Source organism: Microcaecilia unicolor, chromosome 10 (assembly GCF_901765095.1).
Source record: "Microcaecilia unicolor chromosome 10, aMicUni1.1, whole genome shotgun sequence".
In the NCBI taxonomy this organism is placed as follows: Eukaryota; Metazoa; Chordata; class Amphibia; order Gymnophiona; family Siphonopidae; genus Microcaecilia; species Microcaecilia unicolor.
Genome location: NC_044040.1, coordinates 60,906,503 through 60,922,394, shown reverse-complemented (window position 1 = coordinate 60,922,394; position 15,892 = coordinate 60,906,503). Strand labels below are relative to the sequence as shown.

Here is a 15,892-nt window from a genome sequence, read left to right as displayed (position 1 = left end):
TGACTTATTTCACATGGTATTTTACAGCTTTTGATGCTGCAGCTGGGACGCACATGTTGTGGGCAGTGAGTATTAGTCTTTGAGTGGATGATTTTCTGATAAACTTGACGTATGTGTTGTTCTGTCCCATCAAAATATGGCATTCCTTTGCCAATTCCACTGAAACTTGAGATCCCATTGTAACTTCCTCATTTTGGTCTGAACCAAAGGTGCCATATGAACCAAAGAACTGACTGTATTAGCTTTTGCAGCTTATCTTGTGAACAAAAGCTTTCACTTGTTCCATGTCCAGAAGTGATCTTAAAAGAGTTTTTTGGAGGTGGAAGAGATAATTAGTTGAAATTTATGAGAAAGTTAAGTGATTGAAGAAGATGAAATGCTGTGTCTCTCAGGAAGATGGCTAGAGCCAGTCAGAGATATAGATAAAGACCCTGCTTGTGAAAGTTAGTTGATACAATCACAAGATACTTGGTGAAACCTGAGTGCTAAGGCCATCTGAATGGGAGGACGAGGGTTTTGTATTTGTAATGGTTATTTTGATGGGTAAGGTGAAGGTATATCCAGCAACTGGGGTGAATCCATCTATTTGTATAAGCATCTCTGAACTTCAGTGAACATACTCAGCCTCTTTTGGTCAAATAGGGGTGTAAGGTAGGAAGGGTTCTCATTTTGAACTTCTTGAGGAGAAAAAGGTTAAGGTCTCAGAGGCCCAAGATGGGATCAAGTATTCCTATTTTCTTTAGTATTAGGAAATATTTATCTCCTGTAATGAAATGGATTGTATAGCAATAGCCTCCAAAAGAAGGATGCTATGCTGCAGAAGCTGTACACAAACCTGCAATAGATAACATAGAGTCCTTTAATTAAGGTACACCGAAAAATGACCTGCACTGGTGTAGACCCGTGTATTGGACGTGCGGTGGTCCATTTTTCAGCGCACTGAAAATGACGTGTGGCAAAATTAAAATTGGCGCAATCTATTTTGGGCCTGAGAGCTTACCACCACCCATTCACTTTGCAGTCAGGTCTCACACGCTAACCGGGTGGTAATCATCAGTGTGAGTACAATATCAATTACCGCCCGGTTAGCACCGTGCACCAGAAAATAAAATTTATTTTCCAGTGTGCATACTAGATACATGTAAAAAATGAAATTACTGCCCAGGCCACGCAGTAGCCAGGCGGTAGTTTTGAATTGGCCCGTGTTGGGCGTGCATAGGCGCCTATGCGGCTTAGTAAAATGGCCCCATAATAACATAAGAGTTGCACTACTGGGTCCATCTAACCCAGTGTCCTGTTTCTAACAGTGGCCAGTCCAGGTCAAAAGTACCTGAAAGAGTCCCAAAACGTATCAAGATTCTGTGCTACTTAACCTCAAGGATAAGAAGTGGCTTTCCCTACGTCTACCTTAATAACTGAAGACGGGATTACAAGTTTGAAGGGGGTGCCAGAAATCCTGGCTCTGACCCTATAGCAAGAGATCTTAGTGTATGGAAAGTAAATAAAAACAAGAGGAAAAAGAATACATGGTTCTCTCACAAATTACCAGAAGATCACAAGAACAGTAATACAGAAAGGGAAACTCAATGAGGCAAAACAAATCAGGATTTCAAAAGCATGAACAGAAGAAAAAATATCTAAGGATGTAAAGAAAGGTGCCAAGACTTTTTCATGTATGTAAGGAAGAGGAGGAATAATAAGACTGAAAGATCCTGAGGACTGCTGTTGTGAGAAATGAGAAGGAAAATACTAAATACTAAACAACTACTTCTGCTCTGTGTTCACAGAAGAAAGTTCTGGAGAACAACAGATGGCTGACAAAGGTAGATATGGAACACCACACTGTTCATGGAAGAAAGTGTTTATTGGACAACTTGAAAAATTGAAAGTGGATATCCAGGATACTGAGGGAGCACAGAGAGAGTCTGGCAGGTAGTCTAAATAATATGTTTAATAGAACTTTAGAGGAAGAAAATGTCCTATGAATTTGGAGAGAGGATAATGTGGTTCCTCTTCACAAAAGTAGTAACAGAGAAGTCATCCTACAAGCCTTACTTCTGTAGCTGGAAAAGTAATGGAGACACTATTGAATGAAAGGAGAGTGAACATTCTACAACATTTCAATAGGCTGCAAAGCCTTTTACCAAAAGCAAATTGTGCCAAATCTTGATTTCTTGTGCTGGATGCAGTGCCGTAGCTAGGTGGGACGCCAGGGGAGCGGCTGCTCCCCCAAACGGAGTTCTGCTGGCGCCTATTTTTTTTCGTCATGTTGCACTGAAAATGTGCGCCGGTGGAAGTCCGCTCTCGCTCCCCCCGCACCATCAACCTGGCTCCGCTTCTGGCTGGATGTGATATACTTGAATTTCAGTAAAGCCTTTTATTTATTTGTCATATTTGTACTCTGCATGATCCCAAACAAGTTTGGGTTCAATGTGGCTTACATCAAACTTTTAAAGTAAATTACACAATAAGAGAACTATAATGAAAAAACAAAATAATAATAGGTAAAAACATCCAAGCAGTAAGATGATTCATTTCAAAATAACAACATTTCAAATAGTCAGTAATATATGAGAGTGACTTTGGGGTCCTTTTACTAAGCCGCGGTAAAAAGTGGCTTGCAGTGGAGATCCAAAATGGCGTCATAGAGATTTCACTTACCAGACGCTCCCGAAAATTTCTCCGCGTCATAGCAGCCGAGGCCCCTTCTGACCATTGTAAGATGGTGAAAAGAAGAGGAAAGGTTCGGGAATTGCCCTCAACCCCGGCCGGAACACCAGCTCGACAGCAACCGACGCTGGAAAGATTTGGGGTAACGTCGGGACCTGTAGCAGCTTCCTCTCCGATTGGAGCCGAGCTATTAGCGTCGGCCGACAGTGGAGACGGGGCTTCCCTAAGCCCTGTCGAACGAGCGGCTCCCCCACAGCCGGGAATACGGAACCAGGAAGTGGTGCCTGACGCTCAGCCGTCCGAAGTGGTCGAGAGGAGTGAACAGAGAGGGAGCCCACACTTGGAAGCAGAACTGGTTGAGAGTGAATCGGTAGGAACCATTTCAAAAATTCCTGATAATATTATTACAATTTTGAACCAAACACTCAAAACCCCCCTTCCCCCGGTGATTTCAGTGGGGCAGTTAAGTAAACCAGCCGTTGTGACACTTGAGTCACTTTGGGACCAAAATCACACTTTACATTCAGCACTACAAGTAATGATTGTTAAAAATATAGAGGGAATTAAGACTTTGTCAGAAGCTGCCCTGATCCAGGATCAAATAAACACAGCTCAAACCTCCAAGATGGAAAGAATTGAGGAAAAATTGAGAAAAGTAGAGACTGTTACTCAAACTTCGGCCAAAGAAAAGAGTTTTACATATAAGAAAATGGAATACCTGGAAAACCAATTAAGACGTTGTAATTTGAGACTGACTAATTTTCCTAGGTCACCAGTGTTGGCACCGGTAGAAATGTTTAAAAAATATTTGGTCGAAGTGTTGGGTATGTCAAAGGATTTATTACCCCCATTAGTACGGGTTCAACACTTTCAGTCTACCTATGAAGGAGATAAATTCAAATTATCACATTGTTTAACAAATTTCCTTGAGTCATCCTTAGAAGTTATCACGCAAAGAACATCAGCTGTGGTGACATTTGCCCTGGAAATGGATAGGAATGCTGTCTTGAGACTTTTTTTCAGGAATATTGACTCAATGTTTTTAGGATCTAAAATAAGAATTTACCCTGATTTATCCAAAGAAACACAGAAACGGAGAAAGGCCTTCTTGGCACTCCGTCAAAGATCTGTTTTTCTTGGTGTAAATTTTATATTAAAGTTTCCTTGTGTTTGCTGAATTATATATCAATCTAAGAATTACCAATTTTTTGAACCTAAACAACTAGAAGAGTTTTTGATTTCTAAAGAAGGACTGAATGCAAATTAGTGGTTTGAGAATGTACACTGTTAGAGATCATTGAGAGTGGCGAATAGGTCATAGAGAATCCCATGTAGTATATCTACTTGAATAATTACTTTATTTTTATTTTTCATATCTATTTTGGATCGTAATTTACTATATTTAAGTGAGGTCGATAGAATAGATCATAATTTTCATTTATGTTTTATAAATTACTAAATGTTTGTCATATTACAATTGCCATATTAATTCTGTATGGAATAATATATAACCAAATAAAGAGTTAAAAAAAAAAAAAAAAAAAAAAGTGGCTTGCAGTAGTGTAGGCGTGGGTTTTGGACGCACGCTGAAATATTTTTCAGTGCACGTACCAAAAATGCTTCCCCCCCCCTGAAAATGGACGTGCAACAAAATCATAATTGTCGTGTGTCCATTTTGGGTGTCTGACCTTACCGCCAGCCATAGACCTAGAGGTAAGGAATCTGCACGGTAACAACCTATGCATGTTAGATGCCACTTGGCGCACGTCTACTAGGCGCACCAGAAAATAAAATTTTCAGACGTGTGTAGTGGATGCACATCAAAAATGAAATTGCTTCAAGAGCCACGCGGTAGTCGGGCGGTAAGTTCATTTTGGCATGCGTTGGGCGCGCATAGACGCCTACGCGGCTTAGTAAAAGGGGCCCTTTGGTAGGGAATTCCATTTCCTAGTAGCTTGGTATGTGAAGCTTGTATCATGAACAGATCTGTAACGAAGATTTTTACAACACAGAAAAAGAAGGAGAAAATAGTCTCTCGATGTCGGATGAGCATTACGTAAAGGTAATCCTTTTACTAAGCTGTGGTAAAAGAGGGCCTGCACTAGCGTCAGCACATGTTTTTGACATGCGCTGAGATATAGTTCCTTACAGGAGGCTCACAAATGCACTGAGAAGCCTGATGTTAGGACCCAAGGTGATGAACTGCATTACAACGGATTGACTGACAGATGACCAATTAGTGGTAAATGATTTCACTCAGAGTAAAAAAAAGGTGAGTAGTGACTTGCTTCAAGAACTGGTCTTGGGACCAATTCTATTCAGTATCTTTGTGAGTAATAAAATCAAATATAAAACTATCCACAATGCAGGATTCTCTTACGAAAGTACATCCAGATGGAACTCTCTGCCCAATCAAATCCGTCAAACTGAAGATTATCTCATATTTCACAAACAATTGAAAACTCACTTGATAAGATTGATCCACAACAATAGAAATAATTAACCTTACAGTTACCTGTAATAATAACAACTCTGTCCGTTTTCACATTCTGTCTTATATTTTATTAAACTTGTTACGTGTTTAAGGCTTTAATGTTTACTGTTACTATGTCAGTTCTACGTTTATCTTTGTGAGCCACATTGAACTTAATTTTCATTTGAGATAATGTGGGATATAAATGTCATACTAAATAAATATATATTGCTTAAGGGTTAGAAGAAAATGTTTGCCTTTTTGTGAATAACACAAAGATTTGCAACAGAATGGACACTCCCTATGGAACAGACAAGATGAGAAGTAATCTTCAAAAACTAGAATGGTATAATCCTTGACAGATAGGATTTAATGAGAAAAAATGAAGAGAGATGAACTTTGGGTACAGAAATCCAAAGGTGCTGTATATGATAGGAAGCAAAAGGCTGATGTGCACAAACCAGGAGAGACCCTTTATGGTGACAGTATCTGGGGATCTCAAGGTAGTTTTGGAGGCTGTATTTTATTAAAGACATGAAAAAACTTCAAGTGATTTAGAGGGAGGCAACCAAAATGGAGTCGGTGCCAGAAGAAACTAGAATACCTAAATATGTGTTCCATAGAAGGGAGGAGGGATGGGGAGATATAATACAAACATCTTAATAACTGAAAAGTTTTAATGAAATGATATGAAACAAAACTGCAAGGACGTAACTTAACAGCAATATCGGGAAATACTTTTTCACAAAAAGGGTGGTGGATGCCTGGAATACCCTCCCAGTGGAGATGGTGAGGACATAAACAATGATGGAACTCAAAACATGTGAGATAATCACAGAAGATATCTATATAGCAAAAGGACAGAATCCAAGTATAGAACATTTTCACTCAAAACAAATGATTTTCACACCTGAAAAAACAAAAAAAATTTCCAAAGAAACTCAGAGAAGGAGAAAGGAATTCTTAATGTTAAAGGAGAGAGTTGCCTGATTAGGAGCAACTTTTCTCCTTAAATTTCCGTGTAAGTGCTTGATCTCCATGAACTCATCCACTTAAATTTTTTTGGACCCAAAGAATTTAATTCAATTTATTTCTAGTAAAGAACAAGGTTGACTCTCTTGGTAGTAAACGCTATGTCGAATTGTGCATGATTTTTTCTCCTTCCACTCAATTTCTTTAATTTTCTTTATAATATATTCTTTGTTCTTGGATCGAATTACTTTGTGGGCAAATAGTTAAAATTTAAAGTTGATAATTATATTATATATCTTTAATTTGTTATTTTCTAAATTCCATAAGTTTATGTGTATTCATAAATGTATTTTGAAAATCATAAATAAAAAAAACAAAAAAAAATAAATAAAGGTAACTTGGAGGGTAACCTACATGGGGTAGCAGTTACAATCCTAACCACTTTACAGTGCAGATTACATGTGCCAAACTGATTTTTATCTGCCATCATTTATTGTAATAGTAAATGATATGCTTTTGCAGGCTAAATGCACAGTGGAACTATTGGCATAATATTTAAAATACTACAGTGGTGGAAATACAGAGATATTTTACATGACCCTTAAATGAAAATTTCACTGCTTAAGCATAACATGTGCACTTAATTCTCTCTATGTAGGTTTCAAAAATAAAAAATAACCCTCCAGATTCTTTAAATGGTGCCCAAATTTGAGTGCTCAAATTTGTGCACGATCCTGAGATCTGTGCACTAATAAATTAGATAATGGCCATTAACAATTAATTATTGATGTTAATTGGCACCAATATGGATTTGCATGCTGATCTGGCTAAACCCAAATCCTCTGCAGAACTCAAAAGGGGGTGTAGCCACAGGAGGGGCATGGCTAGGTCAGGGGTGTTCACAAAAGATGCACACAGTGTTACAGAATTCCAGGGATTCACGTCCAACTTGCACACCAGGATTTACACCAGGTTTCAGATGGCATACGTTCTTATGCCCAAAACTGGCATGGGAATCCCCAGAAGCATAGCGCCCCGTATAAGAGGCTTGGGGAAGCCCAATCTTGACCTTCCCCTGGCTGCTGCCCTCACAAACGCAGGGCTTGCACAGCATCCAGGGAGCTCGCCCACCGTCCCTTCTTCCTTCCTGCTCTCCCCGACCGGCAGCCTTCCTTCCCCCCCCCCCCCCCCCCCCCCCGCATACAACCGTTTTACGCTCCCTGGCAGCAACGTCTGTGAAGAAAAAGGCACTGCAGGCTCGCCTCCGGCTTCAGCTTTTCCCTTCGCTTCGCTCTTCACACAGTGTCCCGCCTTCGCGATGATGCATTTCCTGTTTCCGCGAAGGCGGGACACTGTGTGAAGAGCGAAGCGAAGGGAAAAACTGAAGCCGGAGGCGAGCCTGCAGTGCCTTTTTCTTCACAGACGTTGCTGCCAGGGAGCGTAAAACAGTTGTACGAGGGCAGGGAGAATCGCTGATGGAGGGGAAGGGAGGTGAGGGGAACAGATCGCTGGACAAGACCTGAGCATCCGCCACTACAGTCAGGTCGAGACTCGGTTTCCACGTGGCTTGGGTGAGTCCAAAAATTAGTTTATCTAGCGGCTCGCTACTCACTAATCAGTTTAGTTAAGCGGGCAAACCGGCTTGCAGTACGCCATCTGCACTCCTCGTGGAGCGAGATTCTCTTGCCTCTCCCGACTTTAAGTTGTTATCAATCAATTATCGGGCTTGAGGTAATCTTTGTGATCATATGGATCTTTTGTAGTCACGGTTTCTAATTAGTATAATTAGTGTAATGATGATATGCTCACTACTCTTGTTTTTTGAAGCTGACTTTATTTAAGAATTTTCACTGATGGATCTCTGTAAGGATGTTATGCTGATAAGGTGATAATGGATGGGAATAGACATAATACCCTAATTTGCCAAAAGCTGAGCACGGCTAAGGATGTGCACTGCTGGAAGCCATGGCCCATGTTCAAAAACCACCAGGAAGTTTTCATCTTTTCTTCCAGACTTCTCTCTTTTTTTGGCCTTTCTGGTTTGTCTGTATTCTCCTGGCCTTTACTCTGTGGTGTCTGTATTTCCTTTTCAGGAGCTTCTCATGTCTTCCGTTCTCTCCTCTCTCTGATTCTGTGTCTCCCATTCCCCTCTTCACTTTCATCTTGTGTACCCTTTCTCCTGCTTGTCTCTCTTTTTCCAGCATTCTCTAAAATTAATTGCCTTTATGCTGTTTAATCCTGTACTCCTGAATCTGATTTCAGAAATGAAGCTTTTCCTTGTCTTGTGTGAGTAGTTGCTTCCAATTGAGCAGAAACAATGAGGTTAATTAAAAATGTATATTTACAGTAACATTACCTAAGGAAGGGACTTAGCAGTCCTACTGGTGTTTTAGAGCCCGGTGTAATTATAGTACTGTCTTTCCACGCATAAGGTTGTAGCTCGTCTTGTCCTTGGAAGTAGTGCTGTTATGGTTTGGTAAGCTTCTGAGTGTGTTTTTGCACAAGTTTGTGTATAGTGTTTTGTAGTGGAGAGATTGTGTGTTGGCCTTACTGAGGTAGCACCAAACCATCAGAAAGGGTGTAGAGTCTAAATCATGACACACTACCTCTTGAAGGATCTACATATGGTCGTTAATAAAAGCAGCTCATTGTGAACACTATCCACCCTAAAAGGGTATTTTGTGGCTCTACATGAGAATTGTGATGATAGGATCCCTTGTTTCATATTGTTGACGGTCTGCATTTTCCATATGGGTGGTATATTGGTGTATTAGGGTCTGCCCAGTGTAATATTTATGGTACAGTAAGGTTCTGAGTGTGTTTTTGCACAAAGCTGTGCATAGTGTTTTGCAGTTGAGCAATTGTGGTTAGTATATGCTTTGAGCAACCACTTTATTCTTTTACATATGATACATACCTAATATCTACATTTAATAAAAGGTATTAATTATGGCTATTTTATTTTTACTTATTTTTTTCTGTGTGTTGTCAGACAATTATGGAGGTAAGCTCCGCCCCTGGCACCACCCCTAACCCCGCCCTCTTTAGCCTCCCCAAACAGTTGGGCCACCGACCGCCTATGCCCAGAAGATGCTATTTTATAAACAGCACCCTGCCCAGAGCACCCTTTATAGACTGGCGCTGAGCGTGGATTTTTCCCGGCACCTAATTTTTGGTGCCATTTGCTGAATCTGGCCCAAAATGTATTGTCATGCCACAGACATTTCTTGTCATATGGAACCTTCTGAACATTGTAGGTGGCAGACTGAAAGGAATATCAACCAATGAAAGTTTGACTGGTTAACTGTTTTCTTTTTCTGTCTGCAGCTGTCATAGTCTCTAGTTCAAGAATCAGGTATGCTTCACAAAATTCCACAATTTAAGCAATAATCTTTAATAAACAATGGGTCTGCTTCTACAGTGATGATGCTAGCTAAACAGGCTACTTACCTCTCTAACACTTTTTTCTTTTTTGAGGATGTAAACAATTCTAGCTGTAGGCAAGACTGGTTTATAAAAATGACAGCAAGATAGAAGTAGGAATCCCAGATCTAAAAAAATGAAGAGAAGGAATTCATTATTGTTTTACTTTTTTTGTTGTTACATAACACAATGTTATGACCATTTAGGGGTCATTTTACTAAATCTTAGCGTGCGCTAATTCTGTTAGCACATGCTAAATGCTATATAAGGCCATTTTAAACTTACTGGTTTCTTAGCAAGCACTAAGCTTTAGTAAAAGGACCCCTTTAGAATGTAAGCTTTCAATTAGATGCACCTATCATTCCACTGGGCACATTTCAGTCATGATATCACTAATCCAGTAGCTCCTAAACCTGTTCTGGGGAATTCAAAGCCAGTCTTTTTTTTCAGGAAATCTACAATAAACAAGCATGAGGCACATTTACATACAATAGAAACAGTGCATGCAAATCCATCTCATATATAAAGGGCAATTCTACAACTACATGCATAAGTGCCAAAATAATTGGCATTTATACATGTATTTACACTACATGCTAAAGTAGTGTGCATGGGGGCATACATGTGGGGAGGGCATAGGAAGGACATAGGCATGTCTCCCATTTACACATGTAACTTACACAATATGCTTCTGACATGTAGCACTTAGGTATGACCGATAACAACTGCAACTGACTTGGGAAAAGTGAGCACACTAAAACTTTGTGTGGATAAATGTGGGTTTACGCGCATATTCTATAACAGGATCTGTGTGCACAATTGCCGTTATATAATTGGTACTCAGTATGCACCATTGGGGCACCTAACATATGTTGCCTAGGTCAAAGGAGCCCTTTTCAAAATTATTGAGGGTGCTAAACTCAATACAATTTATTCCTCCCTGGACACAATGAAGGAGTTTGTTCAATATAGAAGGTGCTCAAGCACCCACAGAGTTGGCTCCTATGGCCCAGTTATAAAATTGCCTTCATAGTATATATCCTGCAAATCCATTTGACTGGGAGCCCACAGGACTGGTTTGGGATTCACTGCATTAATGAATTTAGTTGCATTACTTACAGATAATAGTATCTTATTTTACAGTTTGAAAAGAAGGGGGTTATAAGGATTTCATAATATCACTCATTGCTATTTTGAAACTACAAAGAACACATGTCCTGCATTAACCCCAAACTACTATAAATGGTGCTTAAAACTGCGGGTGCAAATTTGGGCATAGGCCTAATTTGTGTACACAATTAATGAGCCAATTAACACCAATAATCAATTATTGGCACTAATTGACATTATTTGAAATTCATGCATGCATTTTTCATTACAGGGATCCATGCAACTCTAAAAGGGAATGAAGCCATGGGAGGGTTACAGGCAGATCAGGGGCACACCTACAATTTATGTGTGCTGTTATAGAAAAAGGGGGATTCATGTCTAATTTAGATGCAAGGATTTATACCAGGGTTTACTTGATGTAAATCCTCATGTCTAAAGTTAGGTGCTGATTTTGGCACTAAGCCGCATTGAGCCTGCCATGAGTGGGAAAGCGCGGGGTACAAATGTAACAAAAAATAAAATAAAAATAAATAAATGGCACCTGACTTTAAACGCCATTTATAGAATAGCGTTTAGCACTTTTTTTCTGTGCTGATTTTTCGGCATTATTTACTCAGTCTTTACTCAGGTTTGCTTTGTCTAAAGCAAAGATACTTACCTGTAGCTGGAGTTCTCCAAGGACAGCAGGCCGATTATTCTCACATCTGGGTGACGTCATCCAACGGAGCCTGATGTGGATGCTAACTAGCAAGTGAAGTAGAAAGATCTAGCAGTGCACCTTCCCGCCCAACAAGCTAGTGTGAGGTGAAAAAAGCACAAAGCCTACAAGTGGGAGAGTATGTGAGAATAATCAGAATGCTGTCCTCGGAGAACATCAGCTACAGTAAGTATCTTTGCTTCCTAAGAGGACACGCAGGCCTTCTTATTCTCACATCTGATAATCCCTTGCTACCAGACTCACCGAAAACAAGAAAGCTAGGATAAATGAGTCTCGAAACAACAAAACTAAAACTTCAATTAACCTGAAACTATATACATAATAGCTGTGTAAGTGTAGCCTGGAACAAATTCTGCAGACCTGCCTGTGCAAACTGACTGTTGCTTCGGGTATCCTGATCCAGACAATAGTGGGATGTGAATGTGTAAACTGAAGACCACGTCGCAGCCTTGCAAACCTCCTCTATTGAGACTGATCTCAAGTGGTTTACTGACACAGCCATGGCTCTGACATTGTGCACCGACCGTGACATGTCCCTCAAGAGTCAGCCCAGGCTGGGCATAAGCAAAGGAGATGCAATCCGCTATCCAATTTGAAAGTGTGCATTTGCCAATGGCCACCCCCAATCAGTTGGCGTCAAACAAAACGAAAAGCTGGGTGGACTGTCTATGGCGTTCAGTCTGCTCCAGATAGAATGCTAAGGCTTGCTTGCAGTTTAAAGTACACTTTTACCAGGATGGGCATGTGGTTTTGGGGAAAATGTTGGCAGAACAATTGACTGGTTAAGATGGAACTCTGACACAATCTTAGGAAGGAACTTAGGGTCTGTGTGGAGGACTACTCTGTTGTGAGAAAATTTAATATACGGTGAATAAGCTACCAGGGCCTGGAGCTCACTGACTCTGCGAGTTGAAATGACTGCCACCAGAACCCGAACTTTTCAGGTCAAAAACTTCAGATAACAGGTATCCAGAGACTCAAAAGGACCTTTCATCAGCTGCCAAATGCACTGAGACGAACCCTTACAGAGTTGGTTTTTAAACTAGACTCAGAGAGGTGCAGGAGGTACTAAAGCAGCTTTGTGAAGACAAGAAAAGGCATCTAAGGCCTTGTCCTCACACCAGATGGCAAAACTTCTCCATTTAAAAGAAGAACATCTTTTAGTGGCATCTTTCCTGCAATTCAGTAAGATAAGAACATAAAATAAGAACAATAGCATTGCCATAATGGGACAGACCAAAGGTCCATCAAGCCCAGTATCCTGTTTCAAACAGTGGCCAATTCAGGTCACAAGTACCTGGTAAGATCCCAGAACACTAAAATAGATTTTATGCTGCTTATCCTAGAATATGCAGTCGATTTTCCCAAGTCCATCTTAATAATGGCTTATGTAATTATCCAAACCTTTTTAAAACCGTGCTAAGCTAATTGCTTTTACCATATTCTCTGGCAATGAATTCAAGAGTTTAATTACTCGTTGAGTGAAGAAATATTTTCTCCAATTTCTTTTAAATTTATTACTTAGTAGCTTCTTTGCATGCCCCCTAGTTCTAGTATTTTTGGAAAAAGTAAAAAAAGCAATTCACATCTACCTGTTCCACTCCACTCAGTATTTTATATATCTTTATCATGTCTCCCCTCAGCCTTCTTTTCTTTAAGCTGAAGATCCCTAGCCACTTTAGCCTTTCCTCATAGGAAAGTCATCCCATTCCCTTTATTATTTTCGTTGCCCTTCTCTGTACCTTTTCTAATTACACTATATCTTTTTTGAGATGCAGTGACCAGAACTGCACACAGTATTCAAGGTGTGATTGTACTATGGAGCGATACAAAGGCATTATGACATTCTCAGTTTTGTTTTCCATTCCTTTCCTAATAATTCATAACATTTTATTTGCTTTCTTGGCCGCCACTGCATATTGAGAAGAGGGTTTCAACGTATTATTAACTATGACACCTAGATCCTTTTCCTGGGCAGTGACTTCTAATGTGGAACCTTGCATCATGCAACTGTGGTTTGGGTTCCTCTTTCCCACATGCATTACTTTGCACTTGTTGACATTAGAAGTCAACTGCCATTTGGATGCACAGTCTCCCAGTTTCATAAGGTCCTCCTGCAACTTAAGAACTTTGAATAACTTTGTGTCATCAGCAAATTTAATTACCTCACTAGTTATTCCCATCTCTAGATAATTTATAAATATGTTAAAAAGCAGCGGTCCCAGCACAGAGCCCTGGCGAACCCCACTATTTAACCCTTCTCCATTGAGAATACTGACCATTTAACCCTGCTCTCTGTTTTCTATCTTTTAACCAGTTTTTAATACACAATAGGACATTGCCTCCTATCCCATGACTTTCTAATTCCCTCAGAAGTCAGGCAATCTGAGGGGTTTAAATTCTACACTCTCAACATCCAAGCTGTGAGGATCAAATATTGGAGGGGGTGCTCCACTCTCAGAATCCTCAGGACAGGGCTGGTGAAGTCTGGGACACTGGGCCTGAGTCGCCTTAGTGGAGTGAATGGTAGGCAGAAACCTACGCCTTTGAGAGTTGTAGGAACGCTGCCTAGACCCGATTGAACACCTTCTTGTTGAAGAAGATACAGACGCAGGATGCCAAAATAGAGTATGGATAGTATTCGTATGTCTCTTAATGTGGACAGTGTCCTCTTCTACTTTCTCTCCAAACAAATTGTCCTTTCAGCATGGTACATCCACTAATCTCTCTTGAACCGCTGTTACCAGGTCAGAGACATGCAGCCAGGAGAGTCTGTGTATCCCCACACCCATGCCAGAGAGTCTAGATGCAACATCAAAAGTATCATAGGTGCCTTTGGCCAGATAATGCCTACATTTCATCTGCTTGTTGACCAGCTGGTGAAGTTCTGCAGCCTGCTCTGAAGGGAGAGAGTTTGCCAGACTCAGTGTACTGTTCACCAAATACTCCAAGTGAAGGCACATGTAGAGCTGGTAGGACTGGGTGCAGGAACGAGCATTGAGGCCTGAAATGTGTTTCTCCCAAAAGAATCCAAAGTCCTGGCCTTCGTCCTGAGGATGTTGAGGCACGAGACAGAGAACTCTTGGCCAATTTGTGAGCGAATTCAACCACCACAGAGTTGTGTGGCAATTGTGCCTTTTCGAATCCGGGAGCCTTTTGGATACAATACTGCATATCTACCTTCTTGGGTGCAACCTGCACTGTGAATGGAGATTCCCAGTTCTTCAACACTGTGTCCTTAAGGATAGGTTGCAATGGTTTAGTGACCCCTTCCTTAGGAGGAGACATAGCCCAGAACAGACAACATCTTGGCTGAGCTCCTCCTCCGTCCCCAACTTAAATGGGATGGCCTCAGGTAGAGATTTTCATCTCTCTTGAGGAGAGAGATAAGAGGAATTCCATTTGACTCCTCCTCCTCCATGAAGTAATGTGGATCTTCCCATGAGCAGTCCCAATCAGACTCTTCCGTATACTCAGGAGCAGGTTACTGAGTAGTTACCCACCTCAGCCTGGTGGAGCGATGCCCATGCTCCAAAGAGCCTCGAGGTGTAGCCCTACCCTCAGATTCCAGGAAAGTCTCCTCCCACAATGTAGAAGGCAGTACTGTCTGCCCCGACATCGACACCTTGCAAGGCACCAGAAATCCCAATCAGAGGGGTCATGATGTGGCCCAAGGCACCTGATGCACAAATTGAGCGAGTCCCTGGCAGAAATCACCTGTCTACACTGAGCACACCTCTTAAAGAAACTGGGGGTCTTCTGTGACATCAAAAAAAGAATCTCGGCCAAATTAAACCCCTCAATATTGAACTCTCAAAAAGGGGCAGCATTCAAATTGAGGTCTAAATCAGGCAGCCACACCTGAAAATAAAGGAAACTTAAAAAGAGCCCCAAAATCTCTAAAAATATAGAGGGAAAAAGAAAAACTGAGAAAGAAAGAGAAATAAGAAAAATCTCCACATGGCAAGGCACTTAGACAAATATCACAGCATGAGGACAGCACATGCAAACATGTATTTTCAGCTCTGCAGAAAAAAGAGGACATATTACTACTACTACTACTACTTAACATTTCTAGAGTGCTACTAGGGTTACGCAGCGCTGTATAGTTTAACAAAGAAGGCCAGTCCATGCTCAAAGGAGCTTACAATCTAAAGGACGAAATGTCAAGTTGGGGCAGTCAAGATTTCCTGAATAGAGGTGTAGTGGTTAGGTGCCAAAGGCGACATTGAAGAGGTGGGCTTTGAGCAAGGATTTGAAGATGGGCAGGGAGGGGGCCTGGTGTTTGGGCTCAGGGAGTTTATTCCAAGCATGGGGTGAGGTGAGCAGAAAGGGCAGAGCCTGGAGTTGGCAGTGGTGGAGAAGGGTACTGAGAGGAGGGATTTGTCTTGAGAGCGGAGGTTACGGGTAGGAACGTAAGGGGAGATGAAGGTAGAGAGGTAAGGAGGGGCTGCAGATCGAGTGCATTTGTAGGTTAGTAGGAGACGCTTGAACTGTATGCGGTACCTGATCGGAAGCCAGTGAAG

The 15,892-nt window shown here is 41.1% G+C and overlaps 1 protein-coding gene across 1 annotated transcript in view; it reads right to left on the bottom strand.

Annotated features, from left to right (window-relative positions):
• Positions 1 to 15,892, bottom strand: part of DOCK4 (dedicator of cytokinesis 4) — a 798,954-nt gene that overhangs the window by 245,677 nt on the left and 537,385 nt on the right. The window contains 1 exon segment of the mRNA XM_030215964.1: positions 9,566 to 9,666. Coding sequence (XP_030071824.1) covers positions 9,566 to 9,666 — 101 coding nt within the window.